A 17,133-nucleotide genomic window follows, 5' to 3' on the forward strand; every position below is an offset into this window, starting at 1 on the left:
TATATAATTGTTTTCCAAACAAACTGATTTTTAAAGATAGATTCTGGGTATAACAATTTTTACATAATTACATTGGTCCAACTTAGACTAATGAACATATGTATGAATACGCCATAACTATGTGATCTCTGTGAAAGTTGGAAAACCACTGTAGTAGACATAACTCAATATCCTCAATGAATGTAAAGCATTCTCTGGACGAAGTGGAGAGATGACGCAGTGACATCACAATTTCCACCTCATAGTTACATAGTTACATAGTTACATAGTAAGTGAGGTCGAAAAAACACACCAGTCCATCCAGTTCAACCTATGATGTGTGTGTGTGTTTGATGTTAACCATACATTGTATACCCCTGTATGTTGTGGTCTTTAAGGTGCCCGTCTAATAGTTTTTTGAAGCTATCGATGCTCCCTGCTGATACAACTGTTTGCGGAAGAGAATTCCACATCCTTACTGCTCTGACAGTAAAGAACCCCCTGCGTATTTTAAGGTTAAACCGCCTTTCCTCTAGTTTTAGTGAGTGGCCACGTGTCTTATTGTATTCCCTTTCTCTGAAAAGTTTGTTCCTTATCCTACAGTCACCAGTACAATATTTGTACATTGATATCATGTCTCCTCTCAAGCGTCTCTTCTCCATAGAGAATAAGTTCAATGCTTGTAGTCTTTCCTCATAGCCGATACCCTCCATTCCCCTAATTATTTTTGTTGCCCTTCTCTGGACTCTCTCCAGTTCCAGCACATCCTTCCTGAGGACCGGTGCCCAGAACTGGACATACAATCAGAGAACACCAAGCATTTATTGAGAAAATGGAAAGACCCCCATATCAAGTGGGTGACCTCTTGTATTCAGGACGCAGAAGTGTAGATAGTTGGCATGGGATCCTACAATGATGCCACAGGTATGGCATATTTATACTAACACTGGTCCAAGCTTTGGTCAACGTAACTATGTAAAAATTGCCATAGTAAAAATTCATATTAAAATCTGTATATTTATTTTAAAATAATGACAATGCAGGAAAAGCTATTTGCAAAAATATATGATAAGGCTAAAAAAATTGCTTTAAAAAAAACACTTCCCTTGCCAGTATTTGATCTCATCTGAGGTGTGCCACTCTTGCCTTCTAGAACACGCGATGACATTTAAGGTGTTATCACTGACCACTGGAGTAGGCTAATATAGCTGGGCTAATGTTTGTGGTCAGAAAGACTGCATCCTGTGCGTGGGCACAGATGTCTACAATGAAATTTAGAAACATTCCATTTACAGTTCTGCCAGCTTTAACTCCTTTTAGAAGACAGAGCAACAAAAAGTTGACATATATGTATAAAAACGACTGTCTATAGTTTATTGATCGACCGATATTATTTTTTTATTGCTGATACCGATATTTTGGTCATCGCATATCGGTATCGGCTGATATTGGCCGATATTTTCATACATTTAAAAAAAAAAATTTTTTTCTTCACAGGTACTGTTGTGGAGGGATCTGGGGGTCTAAAAGACCCCAAACCCCTCCTCTGCACTTAAAAACATTCAAAATGCCAAGTTTGGCTGTTTTGAATGCTGTCTTTTTTTTAAATTTGGCGCCGAGTACCCGGAAGTGATGACATCACTTCCGGGTTTTTGCACAGAGTCCCAATCAAAGCCAAATACGGCTTTAATCGGGTCTTCGGCGGGCGTGCAGGCTGGTTGCTCGGGTCTCCCGGTGGGACGCCGATACCGGGGTGATGCCTCTAGCTGCAGGCATCCATCCGGTACAAGCACTTTCCGAAATATCAGCAATATCGGTAACCTCCAGGGCTGATTATGATATATCGGGGAAAGGGCATATTGCTGATAATCGGTCGATCCCTACTATAGTTAAGGATCAGATTGACCCCTTGCTTATTTTCCTTATATGAAAGATGAAGCCTAACTGGTAATGTTGCAGTGGGTGGGTATATACTTAAATAATGTCAGAACTATAGAAGCTCCTCTACAGCAAACTACAGTTCCCATTTAGTACAAGAGTGTGTTTAACCGCTCAAATACCGGGCACTTTCACCCCTTTCCTGCCCAGGCCAATTTTCAGCTTTCAGCGCTGTTACAATTTTAATGGCAATTGCACGGTTATGTAACTTTGTACCCATATGAATTTTTTATCATTTTTTTCACACAAATAGAGCTTTCTTTTGGTGGTGTTTCATTACCACTGGGTTTTTTATTTTTTGCTAAATAAATAAGAAAAGCCCTTAAATTTTGAAAAAAAGGAGTTTCTTCTTTTCTGTTATGACATTTTGCAAATAAATAATCTTTTTTCATAAATTTAGGCCAAAATGTATAATTCTACATTTCTTTGATGAAAATAACCCAAATCAGTGTATATTTTTTAGTCTATAGGGAAGTTAAAAAGTCCACAAACTATGGTATACTGTATATCTGAAAATTGATCAATCCTAATGCACTGACATCCTATCTCATTTCTTGAGGTCCAAAAATGCCATAACAATATAAATGTCCCTTAAATGACCCCTTTTTGTAAAGTGGACAGTCCAAGGTATTTAGTTGGAGGCATGGCGAGTTTTTTGAAGATGTCAATTTTTGTCACAATTTTGTGGAAAATGAAGACATTATTATTTTTTTCTTACATACTGTAATCACTGCTGTACAGCATCATCATATAACTGGCGAGGCAATGATCAGGAACACTGACAGGTTACCGTATGTAAAAAATATTTTAAAAAAAACAAAATACTTTTTTTAATTTATTCTATTTTTAATTCTTTAATCGTTTTTTTTTTTCTTTTTTTGCTATTTTTTTTTTTTACATACTGTGACCAGAGCAATGCAGTGTTACCATATTAACTCTGTACTACTCTGGAGAGATGATCGGGATTTTCTTTTTTTTTTTTTTATTATTATTACAAATATTACAAATTGCAATATTACAAATTATTACAAATATTATATACTATTATTACAAATAGTGTTACACACTATTATTGCTTATAACAGTGCATTTCACTGTTATAAGCAATCATTTTTTCTGAATGAAATTCACTCAGTATTTACTATTGCGAATGGCCACAGCTAATCACATGGTAAAGATTTAAAAGAAAGTGATAGACCCAGTACTAAAAGAAAAGTAAAATAAGTCCATAAGATCGGTCCCAGGCAGATCATGCATGTGAATAGAGTGGTACCCCACCCAGTAAAACGTGCCAGGTAAAGATAGGGTGACTACATAATGATTCCACTTCACACCCTAAGTGAGTAGTAAATCTGCTTCCCGGAACCTGTGGACCACTATGTTATAAGTGGTCACCTCAAGCACAAGAGACATGGTCTCCTTCAAACTATAGAGCCAGGAAAGTTTATGAGACTTCAAGGTATCTCCAAGAAAAGAAAAGCGCTAACATAGTGTGGTAGTTTAAACCATTTTATTAAGGAAAGTGATGAATTGCACTTACAGTATCCAGAATTAAAAGAGCATTCATAAAAGCATGCCAATGGACTCCGCGGCGTTCCTATAGAGCTTTCTTCCGTGCTCATTACATTATGTGCTGCGTGACATTAGGGGCTTTGTGGCTTTGTGGCAGTCCCAGTGGGGGGGCACAACAGTGGTGCATCCTAGGATTGACCATAAAAGCCAAGGGCACATGTGACAGGGTGTCTTTGGTGGGAAGCAGAGTACCAGGAGGAGGGTGACGGCTGTCTCTCCTCCCGTCAGAAAGGTAAGCGGTCACAGGCAGTCGGCCTGGTGAGCCAGAGTGTGGTGCTGAGCTGAGAGGTCCAGGATGCTGATGGTGGAGTTGAAGACAGCACTAACTAAGGAAAAACAGTGTCCGTGAGTACCAGGGCGCCTGCCGGAGGTCTGCCCAGGAAGGGGACCACTCCAGTGAGGTCAGAGGACAAGAGCTAGCACACACGGTCAGTGAGAAAAGGGGTGCCAAGTTAGACCCTGAAGAGTAATTCCACAGAATAGTTTAAAATTCAGATTTTCACTTCAGTGGCAAGGTGAAGCAGCGGCCTTGCCGTATTCAATTCAGTCAGAAGTCCTCAAGCTTGTGCATAGTTGTCAAGTTGCAGTATCCCTTCTCCTATCCAAGTTCCTAAATAAATACGAAAAACCAAATCCCTTGGACTGTTTATTGACTGGGCCAAGTGTTAAAGTGTCAAGATTTAACAGACTGTTGCTATGGGTAACCAAGGGGAATCCACTCTAAGGTGCTCCCATGGGGGCAGTGCTACATTGTTTAATAGTGTAATTTCGTTTTTTATTCTCTCATAAATCAATAAATAATTATACTTACATCAATGAGTGCCTATCCCGGCACTGGTGAGAAGCACCACAATAGATATAGGAACCGTCTCCCCCTCCATTCCTCAGCTGAGTTGACACCCTGCCAAGAAGCGTTGCTGTGGTCGTGGCCGTCGTGCGTTGCTGGATAGACCCAAAAGTGTCAGAAAGCCTACAGACCACAATGCATTTCGCAGATTTGCATCTTCAGGAGGTCTCGAGGAGGTCGCGAACAGACCTCCTGAAGAAGCCTATTTGGCACATTGCTGCACATATCCATATATAGATACATTGTATCATCTTTGTACATTATTGGTGGTGAATCCCAGCACATACACAAATTTAAACAGCGTCTTCTTTCACCATTAAATACTTAATTTATGCACGTGTTTATAGAATTTTAGGGATTTGGCGCCTTCATTATATTGTATAATCTTACAGAACTTACTTGCGTTAACTGATTTCCTTTTCATCCAAGTGAGATGGACATAAGCAACTCCAACCAGAAGAAGAGCTATGGTTAGCACACTAGACAGCCAGCTGTAGCATGGGCCAAACCCTTTAGTGTTCAGACCTTTGAAAACAAAAATTGTTGATTTGTTCAGTTTTTCTTATTCTTTAAACCATCTAGACCAATTTGGATGAATATTGAAGAATAACTGAAATTTTTAAACATCTTACATTTGCTTCTCTATCCTGTCAAATCAAGCATCTGTCCCTGTTCCCTGAAGGCTGCACTGGGATTGCCCAAGGTTGTCTAAGTACAAGGGCTATCTGCATGCAGACTAGGGGTGATGCTGATTCATTTGATGAGTTTGCAAACAAATTCTAGGTCTCATATTCTCCTCCAACATCTACACTTTGGGCAAAGTATGGCTCCCACTCTCAGTGCCCCATGCTCCCTGGCCTATAGGCTAACAATTGGGGGAAAATGGGAAGGGGGCAAGTAATGGGTACCCTATAAAAAGTAAAAAAATACAAAAAAACTAAGACATTACTGAATTTCTGACCAGGCTTGACTTTTGTTCTCAGAACATTGCAGTATCATTTGAAAGAAAGTGCAAAAATAATGTGCACCAAAATCACTTTACACTATCAATCTTTACAGCATCCCCCTATCCCCATAGTTCATAAAATTAGGTTTGATTAGGTTTTGCCCACCCATTTGAGAGTTATTTTCCATGCAGATTGCCGTGAAGAAGGAGTGCGGCTGCCCTCCCCCAGGCAGTAAGCACGCTCGGAAACGCGTCACATGCAGATGACATCATCCAGGTTCGACTATCCACCAAGCCTCGCTGTCAAGCAAATACACCGAGCCTACTTCCTGGTTCTAACCTTGCCATGCAAGCCGGCCACTGGGAAAGGATTTCGGCTCCAGCAGGACGGATGTCCATGACCGGATGATGTACACTTCTCCACACTGAAACTTTGTTTTATGGGTATGAATATATGCTTACTAACGTGAGTGCATAATTTTATTCATTAAACCTGTTGCATAAAGTCTACACTTAGAGGCGCCTCTGTCTGTCTTTATTTTAGCCCTGTGGAACCCCTGGCTTTGGTTTCTGGATGGCTGCCCTACATGATGGACTTTTCTCCCCCTGTGCCATTAATGACTTTTAACTCCATGGACTTTTGGTTCGATATGTGATCAAGCGCCTGTTAACATTGTGTAAACCATCAAGAGAGGTCCCTAGTGGCCTTGCCTGCCTTCTGAGCATACAGTATGTGGCTTACCCACAAATCTTGCCTTTATTGAGTGGTATGTATGATGTTCACCCAATATTGACCTGTATTTTGTTAATAAAGAAGAACTAAAAATGTTGCTTTCTGTCTTTTCTCACATAGCAAGGTTTTGTAATTGCTACCATTTAGGGCTCATTCATACTAGCCCAGTCTGCTGCGGTGTGTTAAATGCACATGTATTAGTGTGTGTTGTTCCACAAATTCGCTTATGAACCAAAAATGGTGCATGCAGCAATTTCAGCAGCACAATTCAAAGCACATTACCATTCTTTGGACTTCAATCTACGTCTGTTTGCAAGGAGCATTGGGGTGCCATTCAAAATAAATGGTACTGCATTGCACCAGTGCATGTAATGTACATTGCCATGGGTAATGCAACATGATAGTGTAAATGTTTCCTTTAAAGATCACATTCAGAGACAATTTGTGTTCAGCTCATTGCAAGTTGCAACATCAGTACCTAGAAAATTGCTGTACACTAAAAGTAGACAGAAAATGAGTTATACCATGTTCCTTCAATAAACTTTTTGGAAAAAAAAAGAAAATGAAGTCAGTTTAAAATGAATTAAAAATAAGCGCCTATACTGTTTGAAATCCAGCAGTACAATTCTTGAATCAGGAAGCCTGGCAACTCGGATGCTCTTAAATAAAAGTACTTTATTTGATACATGAGTACTAAATAATAAGTAAGGTACTAAGTAAAAAAGTACTTTTATTTAAGAGCCTGCGAGTTGCCAGCCTTCCCCAATAAAGAATTTTACCTATGGGACCTGAACGCCCTGGCTAGAGCACCAGATTAGAGTTCATGGACTTCCACATTAGCAGTAGAGCTGGGGTAACAATTTGTTTCCCCAGTAGTACAATGTCTTACCCTGCTCTGCACATGCTTAGTTGCTCTCTTTTTTTAGGCACTGTGCTGAAACCGTAGAGGCCGATCTGCTGCCAGCCTTAAGATTTAGTGCCACTCAGGGGCCCTGAGCTTCAGCAAAATGTCAGCCACCACCCAGAAGAAACATGAACAATGCTGACATACTTCTATTTGTTCTCCCTGACTCCCCACTGCTAAGTTTCTCTATGGCCCTAGACCAATCAAAGCTCTCTGTTGGAGCTTTGGATGGTAGAATCTGTCCTAAACAGAAATTACTGTAGGTTAAGTGGTAGAGGATTGGGGGTTCAAACTGATAAGGCTTAAAGTAGGCTTTGGGTCTCTTTAAAAAAATATGTAAATTGACTCTAAAATAGTTGAACAGAGGGCAATGTATTAGTGGATAATGTCTGTATTAAATCCCAAGATATTCAGAGGGGCCTAATGGTCCATAGCATATTGTAATTCTATTTAAAGATATTGTCTAGAAATGTAGGCCCTACTGGGACAAAAAGGCTCCTCTATTTGTCTGGGATCAGGTTTCTGCTCTCATCTGCCTTCTAACATGGATGTAAGCTCCGAAGGCACCCTTTGGGAAGGAAGCATGGATGGATTAATTCATCTTTTTTGATGTACCAGGAAAAAAGTGGTGGGTAGACGTTTTGCTCCTAAGTGGAGGATTCTTATTCTAAGCCATGATTTGACAACATTTGATGTATGTTTATTTATATATTTATTTATTTTTTTGCTTTTTTGTTTTGTTTTCTCTCTTTTTTTCTTTTTGTCAGAGAGAAGGGACTGCAATATGTGGATATCCCTGATGAAGATTTGAACTACAAGTTCCCAATTTATTCGAAACGCGTCGGATCTCTCTCCTCCCCAGGGTTTTTTTCTTTCTCTGTGGAGGAGTATTTGTATTCCCTTCTTTTTCTTCCGCTAATTTACTGGGGATAAGAATGTCATCATTCTGTCTCACTAATGTATATATATGGTCATTAATGTGTTTACATGGATGTTCTAGGGCTCCAACCACTGCTTTGTTAAGCATGATTTATGTGGTTGATGTGGCTGTAGGTTCTATGCACTGATCTTTTTAATTAATTTTCAATAAATATTTGTATATTTATCATACATTTTTTGTCTTTTTGTTGATTGCCTTAAAAATCCCGAACAAGAGGAGAAAAACAGTGCGTATTTCTAATGATTAATGGGATGATGGCAATCAGATGTCACACACAATATGAGAGAATAAAAATTTTGCTTCAATTGTCTAGAAATGCATGCCTTCTGAGTTACAATGCATAAGATAAAAAAGACAAGCCCATTATTACCTTTATGCGGTAATGTTCCAGGTGGTAATGTTCCATGGATCTCAACAGAAGAAGGGCCAAACCAGACTTCACAGATCACATTGTTTCCATAGCTCCAGCTGTCTCTGGGAAGGGTGAGGAGGTTCAATAATATCCATGTACCATCAGGGAGCTTCCTAGAGGTTATTTTGCCCATGTGACGTGTTCCAGAGATGTTCCAGGTCACATGGCCTTTATGATTGGACATTCTCACTACACAGGCCAGCTGGATAGTACTGTTAGGAGTAGGTTGCTGTGGAGTAATCAGGAGATAACCAATATTTTTGGTGTCGGAATTATCTGAAAATATGAGATTACCAACATCCAATTACTGAACTTTCTACCACATTTTCATCCACAATGTATGAATATTATCAAATTAAAGCCCAACCAGCCAAACATTTTTTTTTTCCTTTGGACAGAGCAGAACATGGTTAGAGTCTCGGTCAGTTTATATTGCCATTTGTGTCCCAATTACAGAGATTTCCCACAAGGAAAGTAAAGTTATAGGAATTCTCAACAACAGGAACACAAGAAGTAAGGAGAAGTTAGAATTTTTGATATTGCTTTTATTGCAGTCTGTTTCCCTGCCCCAGCTACAACAGCTACCCCCTTTTCCTGTATGGTCGTCACAGGAATTAAGTAAGTCAAAATTACCCCAGTAGGGTCACAGGCCAAAAAAGAAAGCTAAAAAAAATGCAACTCTTTCCTTACTCTATCAAAATAGAATTCCAGCTATCGATTTTTTTGCATACTTACATTGGTCCATCTTGGACCAGTAAAAGTATGCATATTCCATAGTTGGTTGATTTCTTCAGGAGGCAGAGACTCAATATGAAAATAAAAAAGCATTCTCTGAATGGTGCCAATGCTAAGCGAGTGACACCCTGTGATTACTGTACAGCAGGGAAGCCGTTTGGTGAAGGTGGAAGAAAGCAAGGATCACTGATATAGTGGTGGCTACTACAGTGATTTTCCACTTCCACAGGGATTGACCATGTATTGAACATGTATACATACATTGGTCCATACAAGGAATTCAGCTTTAAAGTGAATGCAAACTCTAAATCCACTTTTCATATATTTAGCATTGTCCCTTATTTTATAACTTTTTTTTTTTTTTTAATAATTTCTTGTGAATCTGTTTCTAAGTTTGTCACATGGAGATCCTGCCAGATTCCTGTTGCAGATTCATAACACTAACCAACCTCTGCCATACAATTAGCAGTGGCATTGCCAGCCTACCATGTATGCTCCTTCCTTTAACCATTGGGCTGCCTATCAGGTCTTTTAGATAGGTGAGCTAACTTAAAGTGTAACTCCACTTTTGTTGAGAAAAAAACAATCCTCTCTGGGTGATCTCTGTTCATTGCAAGGATTATAACAAACATTGTTGCAGATTCCTACCTTTTATTATTCTAAAGAAATCCCTGTTTGATCCTCCGTGCCTCTTTCTTTAGTGGGACTAATAGTAGTGATAGAAAATCCAAAATTTGAGGGTTGCATGGTTTAGAGATTTTGACTCACTTTCTATTGTATCTCCAGGAGAGGAAATGAAAAAGAAATAATAGAGGGACACATATAGCAAAAACATCATTTTATTTATCCCTATCAAGGATTATAACAACCTTTGTTGCAGATTCCTATCTTTTATTATTCTGAGGAAATCACCGTTTGTTCCTCTGTGCCTCTTTGCTGAGTGGGACTGATAGAAGTGGTTTCATAATTTTCAGTCAACTGTGCAGCGGGGCACTAATGAGGAAATCTGCTGGGCCTGCATCCCTTTAGACGTGTTCCTATTGGGAGTATCTTACCAAAAATGACCTTTTTGCTAAGATCAAGTGTAGTAAAAATGACATTTGTGTTGCAGGGGATGCCAGAAATCGGACTTTATCTTAAGCAGACTTCTGGGAAAATTGGTGAGCCAATCACACAAGCAGGAAATTATGTTTCTGGGGGTGTGGTCAGTACACATTCTGTGTACAGAACAGCTCCAGGTAGCCATATTGCATTGCATTTTACAGAAAATTACAGCGGCCATTTTTAATAACATTCGTTTACAATATGGCTTGTGTTGCAATTGTATACGCTATATTATTTTTTCTTTATTTGATATTTTATTTTCCCACGCAAACTGAGTTACCCTTTAAGGATCTCAGACAGCACTGAATAAGAACTCACTATTTGTGGAGATTTACCCTTTCTGTTTGCCTTGGTGACCATTTTCACCAGGCAAAAAGTGATAGAAAATCAAAAATTTGAGGGTTGCATGGTTTAGAGTGATTTTGACTCACTTTCTATTGTATCTCCAGGAGAGGAAATGAAAAGGAAATAATAGGGGGACACAAATAGCAAGAAACTAACTTTTTTATCCCTATCAAATGGAAAAAAAAATGTTTAGGCTATAATTACACTTAAAAAAGTTAGTCAACTCGAAACTACAATAAGAGGAAGTTGAATGACCCATTTCGAACATCTGTCAATCAGAATTTCTAGCTTTACTATTATGTAGAACCTTTCTGGATGTAATCACTCCTCGTTAGGAAATTCTGTCAATTTATAGCCTGGGAAGGGTAAGAGTTCACCACAGCATGAAAGCGGTTGTATATCCTTAAAAAAAGTAAAAAAATAAAAACCTGCAAGACAATAGGATAATGTGCTAGTATGCATCGCATTATGAAATACTTACCTTAGAACTAAACTCCCACAGTGGCACCCGGTCACCGCTGAGGGAGCTGACATGTTCCCCCAGCGTTTCTTCTGGGTTCGCGGCTCCGGCTGGAGCTCTCGATTGTGGTGGGTGCCCTCGGTTCCGGCAAGAAGCTTTGAAGTTCCAGTGTTCTGCCGAAAACTCCAACTCGCCAAAATCTCAAACCATGTCACTTCTGGTGACTCTACAGCAGGAATAAGTGGAGATTTTGACCACTTGGTGTTTTCACAGAGCAGGCAGCGTCCTATACACTTCAGTACATGCTATAATGAGTGGACATTTTAACCACTTGCCGACCGCCCACAGTATATTTACTGCGGCAGTCAGCCCCTCCTGGGCAAAGCGACGTAGTACTACGTCGCTCGCCCAGGAGCCTGCAGGGGGCGAGCTGCAGAGAACTGCAGAGATCATACGATCCTGCTATGTAGGATCGTATGTCTCTGTGGTTACATGAAAAGCCATGCCCCTTTACAGTTAGAAGCACGCCCCTAGGGACACATTTAACCCCTGCATCGCTAATAAAGTTAACCCCTTCCCTGCCAGTGTCATTATTACAGTAACAGTGCATATGTATAGCACTGATTACTGTAGTAATGTCACTGGTACCCCCAAAAGTGTCAAAAATGTCAGTCAAGGGTCCAATCTGTCTGCCGCAATGTCGCAGTCCCGCAAAAAAATCGCAGATTGCCGCCATTACTCGTTAAAAAAACAAAACAATAAAAATTACATAAATCTTTCCCTTAGTAAACGCAATAACTTTTGCGCAAACCAATCAAAATACGCTTATTGTGATTTTTTTTACCAAAAATATGTAGCAGAAAACAAATTGGCCTAAAATGTTAAAAAATTTTGATTTTTACCTTTTTTTGGGAGGAATTTCATAAAAAAAATGTGAAAAATATTATTTTTTCAAAATTTTCACTCTTTTTTTGTTTATAGTGCAAAAAGTAAAAATTGCACAGGTGATCAAATACCATCAAAAGAAAGCTCTGTTTGTGGGAAAAAGAGGACCGTGCAATTGTCCGTTAAATTCACGCAGTGCCGAATCGCAAAATAGGGCCTGGTCAGGAAGGGGGTAAAATCTTCCGGGGCTGAAGTGGTTAAGTCTGGCCCCTAGTAACCAACAAAATGGCTGCCTCTAAGACGACCATGACAACTAGCCAAACTAACAATGTCTACTCATTATAGCTTGTACTGGAGTGTATACGCTGCCTCCTGTTCTGTGAAATACACCAAGTGGTCGAAATCTCCAATTATTCCTGCCGGAAGTGACATGGTTGGAAATGTCAGGGAGTTAAAGTTTTCGGCAGAACACCGGCATGATATGCCGGACCTTCAGAGCGCATGCACCACTGAAGTCCGCGTCTGCATGCACGGTGAATATCTCCCAAACGATGTACGTTTAGGAGATATTATTTTACCTACAGGTCAGCCTTATTGAAGGCTGACCTGTAGGTAAAAATAACAAAGCAGGGTACACAACTGCTTTAAGTGGCAGTGACAGGGAAATCTCACTGCTGGAGTCCTCATCCTCCTCATCTATCCATCCTTCTTCTATCTCTCATTTAAGTTTTTACAAAAACATAGCTGAAAATGGACAAATATTAGGATAGTTGGGTATGCATAGCCTTGAATGTTCAAAATTAAATATTTAATACAGTTCTGAAAGGGAGCAAGGTTTACCTCCAGAGATTACCATTGTTCCATTAGCAAAGACCAATGATTTTAAATGAAGACATGCACAGTAATACATTCCAGAGTCCTCAGGCTGAAGGTTGGATAATGTTATAGTATAGCCATTTGTGTCCATTCTACAGGAATAGGTTTGTGGGCTCATAGTCGCACATGATGCAACTCTTGTCAGCATTTTCCCATCTCTCCATGTCTTCTGATACCAGGAAATTCTTCCCATGTCATTTAATACAATTGTAGTGTTAGAGATGCAGGAGATATCCACAGAACCACCGGCTGGTACAAAGATGATGTCCCGGGGCTGATACAGATCTATCCCAACAGCTGTAAAACAATGAGAACCTTTGACAGTATACGCTGTACACAATCACTCTTCCCCTATATTCTATACAGGGACATCTTTATAGCATCATGGGCCCCTGGGCAAAGTAATGCACTAGGGCCCCTAACAGGGACATGGTGGCCAAGAGTGCGCGTGGCTAAATTATGCTATATATTGGGCTTGACTTTTTAGTCTGATTAGAAACAACAAATAAACACAACCAAGGAATTATCCCAAATTAAACCCCCCCCCCATTCACACTGTCCTGCCCTCTCTACACACGGCCCCCCATATACACTGACCCCCTGTATACACTGACTCTTTTCCCCTGTACACACTGCTCCCACTCCTTTTTAAAACTTTCCTCCTTCCCTGTACAAATGGCAAATGGGTGACTTAACCCTCCTCTTATGTTAGGGTCAGAACCGACCCGTTTTCAGGTTTTGAATGTCTAATCTATAAGTATCACATAAATTTGTTTATTGCATCAAGATTTTTTTACTTTGTCAGGAACCTCTATTTAAACAATGTAATAGAAAAATAATCCTTTTCACTAAATTATAAAATACTGTGGCAAAAATTAAGACGTTCATGGTGTTAGGGTCAATTCGGACCCAGTTATAATATAGGATTTTAGGACACTAATAAGTTCCAAAACTAGTAACATTGGAATAGGATTAAAGCAGCTGGGATAATATAAATATCGTTAGGCAGTTTTAGACTTGCTTTACCTCCCTCCATAAAAATTAATGTTAATTGAGAGAGATTTTAAATAACGGTATTCTAAATATGGTAACCCCCTTAGTGGGAGTCAAAACTATACTGGAAAGAAGGGGAGGAGTGGTTGTTTCCTTTTTTTTTTTTTTTTTTCTCTCCCTTTGGTAGTATAATGTTATAACTGACAAATTTACTGCAACAATGTTGTTTTTGTTTTTTCTACTGGATTTTGTACTATTTTTTTGTGGTTTGTATATTATTTTGGTATGTGAAAAACTAAAATAAAGAGATATTGAAATTAATAAGTTCCAAAACTGAAATCATAAACACTCTCTCTGCTTAGTAACACTGACAGCCAATCCCCTCTCAACCCTGTGAGCTGTAGTTAGGGAGGGGCCTATCTCTTTTCCTGCTTGTCTGCTTCTCTAAATAAAGTGAAGAAACATAGGACAAATTCATTTCAGAGTTGCTGACTTTATTTTACCATTTTTTAAATTTGAAAATGAGAGGTATGCTATCAAAAGAAAGGTCTAAGGGGTCACACCAAAAATATTAAAACCAATCTTTTTAAGGATAAAGAAGCCTAACAAGGTAACCAAGAGGTAAGAACCAAATTTGATGATAAATAATTATTCAGAGGGTATTTTATGGCTGATTTAAAACACGGGTCAAAACCGACTCTAACATCATGGATAGTAACAGAATTCTAACATAAGAGGAGGGTTAAGCCACCAGCATCTACTGTGGATATACAAAGTCTACACACCCCTGTTAAAATGTCAGGTTTCTGTGATGTAAAAAAAAAACGAGACAAATATAAATCATTTCAGAACTTTTCCCACCTTTTAATGTGACTTATAAACTGTACAACTCAATGAAATAAAGAACAAACTGAAATCTTTTAGGGGGGGGGAATAAAAAAAAAAAAAAAAACTTAAATAATGTGGTTGCATAAGTGTGCACACCCTCTTATAACTGGGGATGTAGCTATGTTCACAATAAGCAATCACATTCATACTCATGTTACATACTGTAGGAGTCAGTACACACCTGCCGTCATTTAAAGTGCCTCTGATCAACCCCAAATAAAGTTCAGCTGTTCTAAGAGGTCTTTCCTAACATTTTCCTAGTCCCATCCTACAGCAAAAGCCATGAGCTTCCAAAGCATCAGAGGGATCTCATTGTTAAAAGGTATCAGTTAGGAGAAGGGTACAAAAGAATTTCCAAGGCATTGGATGCACCATAGAACACAGTGAAGACAGTCATCATCAAGTGGAGAAAATATGGCACAACAGTGAGATCACCAAGAACTGGATGTCCCTCTAAAATTGATGAAAAGACGAGAAGAAAACTGGTCAGGGAGACTGCCAAGAGGCCTACAGCAACATTAAAGGAGCTGCAGGAATTTCTGGCAAGTACTGGTTGTGTGGTACATGTGACAACAATCTCCCGTATTCTTCATACTGTATGTCCGGGCTATGGGGTTGAGTGGTAAGACGGAACCCTTTTCTGAAGAAAAACATCCAAGCCCGGCTAATTTTTTTGCAAAAACACATCTGAAGTCTCCCAAAAGCATGTGGGGAAATGTGTTATGGTCTGATGAAACCAAGGTTGAACTTTTTGGCCATAATTGCAAAAGATATGTTTGGCACAAAACATTGCACATCACCAAAAGAACACCATACCCTCAGTGGTGGCAGTATCATGCTTTGGGACTGTTTTTCTTCAACTGGAACATTGGCCTTAATCAAGGTTGAGGGAATTATGAACAGTTCCAAATACCAGTCAATATTGCCACAAAACCTTCAGGCTTCGGCTAGAAAGCTGAACATGAAGAGGAACTTCGTCTTTTAGCGTGACAACGACCCAAAGCATACATTCAAATCAACCAAGGTTTGGCTTCACCAGAAGAAGATCAACGTTTTGGAATGGCTAAGACCAGAATCCGATTGAAAATCTTTGGTGGGGTGATCAGAAGAGGGCTGTGCACAGGAGATGCTCTCGCAATCTGACAGATTTGGAAAGTTTTTGCAAAGAAGAGTGGGCAAATATTGCTAAGTCAAGATGTGCCATGCTGATAGACTCATACCCAAAACCAGGGATCCTCAAACTACGGCCCTCCAGCTGTTGCAGAACTACACATCCCATGAGGCATTGTAAAACTCTAACATTCACAGACATGACTAGGTATGGTGGGAATTGTAGTTCCTGAAAAACTGGAGGGCCATAGTTTTAAGACCCCTGCCCAAAACAGACTGAGTGCAGTAATAAAATCAAAAGGTGTCTCAACAAAGTATTAGTTTAAAGGCGTGCACACTTATGCAACCATTATTTTAGTTTTTTATTTTTACTTCCCTCCACCTAAAATATTTCAGTTTGTTCTTCAACTGAGTTGTTCAGTTTATAGGTCACAAGGTGGAAAAAATTCTGAAATTATTTATCTTTGTCTAGTTTTTTATCATCACAGAAACCTGACATTTTAACAGGGGTGTGTAGACTTTTTATATACACTGTATCTAGAACTGAAATAAACATAAATGGTACATTACTAATTATATGTATTTAAGAAATAAAATTATGTTTTAATTTTGCCTTACCTCCAGAGAAGAGCAGAAAGTACACGAGTGTCATGCTCTATATAATTGGAGCTGCAGATAAGAAAACGTTAGAAAAGAACAAACTCTCGTCTATGCATCGGAAATATCTCTTCATGAAGAAGGTACAACTCCACCCCTTTCACACACAGACTCAGAGTGCCAGGGTTATAGTTAGAGATTCATACACATTGACCCAGATAAGCCTAACATGACGTAACACGAGGTTAGGTTAGAGGTTTGTTATTAGGGTGGAGAACAACAGACCAATGTGAGTCATTGGTGGCCTTAGGGTCCTTTCCCACCAGTGCATTGCCTTAGAGCCATCTCACACTACTCTGGATCCTCTTCTCCCCAACATCCATTGTAAAATGGCTAATCAGATTTACAAATTAAGATTTTAACTACCAGGAACATCACTAGTAATGGCCAAAATCCTTGCCATGGCTGGATGAAGGGAGGAGGGTCCTGTTTGTGTACCACACAGAACTAGATATCCCATCAACTTTTGGGAATGTAGAGACACACTTTGGCAGTGACAGGGACGTTTTTTTTCTCCCTGTCACCATCCTCCAGCATCAAGCCGCTGTTACAGGCAGGGCAGGACCAACTTACCGAATGGGCATGCTGGGAAGTTGCCTGGGGGCACCACTTGCCAGGGGGGCCCCACCTGCCCAGCAACCCAGCCCCAGCCAAGCATTAGTCCCGATTCCCGTGTGCACCCCGCCACCGAACTTATATTATTTAGCACTGATCACTGTATTAATGTCACTGGTCCCCAAAAAGTGTCACGGGTTAGTGTCAGATTTGTCCGCCGCAAGTCGCAGTCCCAATATAAATTGCTGATCGCC

General features: G+C 39.7%; 2 protein-coding genes across 2 annotated transcripts in view; both read right to left on the reverse strand.

Annotated features, from left to right (window-relative positions):
• LOC309569768 (uncharacterized protein) overlaps positions 1 to 17,133 on the reverse strand; it is a 91,398-nt gene that overhangs the window by 15,967 nt on the left and 58,298 nt on the right. Inside the window, exon 3 of the mRNA XM_082275768.1 lies at positions 4,736 to 4,861. Coding sequence (XP_082131894.1) covers positions 4,736 to 4,861 — 126 coding nt within the window. The remainder of the gene's footprint in view (positions 1 to 4,735; positions 4,862 to 17,133) is intronic.
• LOC309569814 (immunoglobulin kappa light chain-like) lies at positions 6,447 to 16,360 on the reverse strand (the record flags this gene model as incomplete). Its single annotated transcript, XM_082275817.1, has 4 exons — positions 16,286 to 16,360; positions 12,641 to 12,973; positions 8,230 to 8,547; positions 6,447 to 6,511 (listed from the first exon to the last, which is right to left on the reverse strand). Exons 1-4 carry the CDS (start codon positions 16,317 to 16,319, stop codon positions 6,447 to 6,449), a joined length of 750 nt encoding a protein of 249 aa, XP_082131943.1. The 5' UTR covers positions 16,320 to 16,360.

This window comes from Pelophylax lessonae, assembly GCF_965119305.1.
Source record: "Pelophylax lessonae genome assembly, chromosome: 13".
Taxonomy (NCBI): Eukaryota; Metazoa; Chordata; class Amphibia; order Anura; family Ranidae; genus Pelophylax; species Pelophylax lessonae.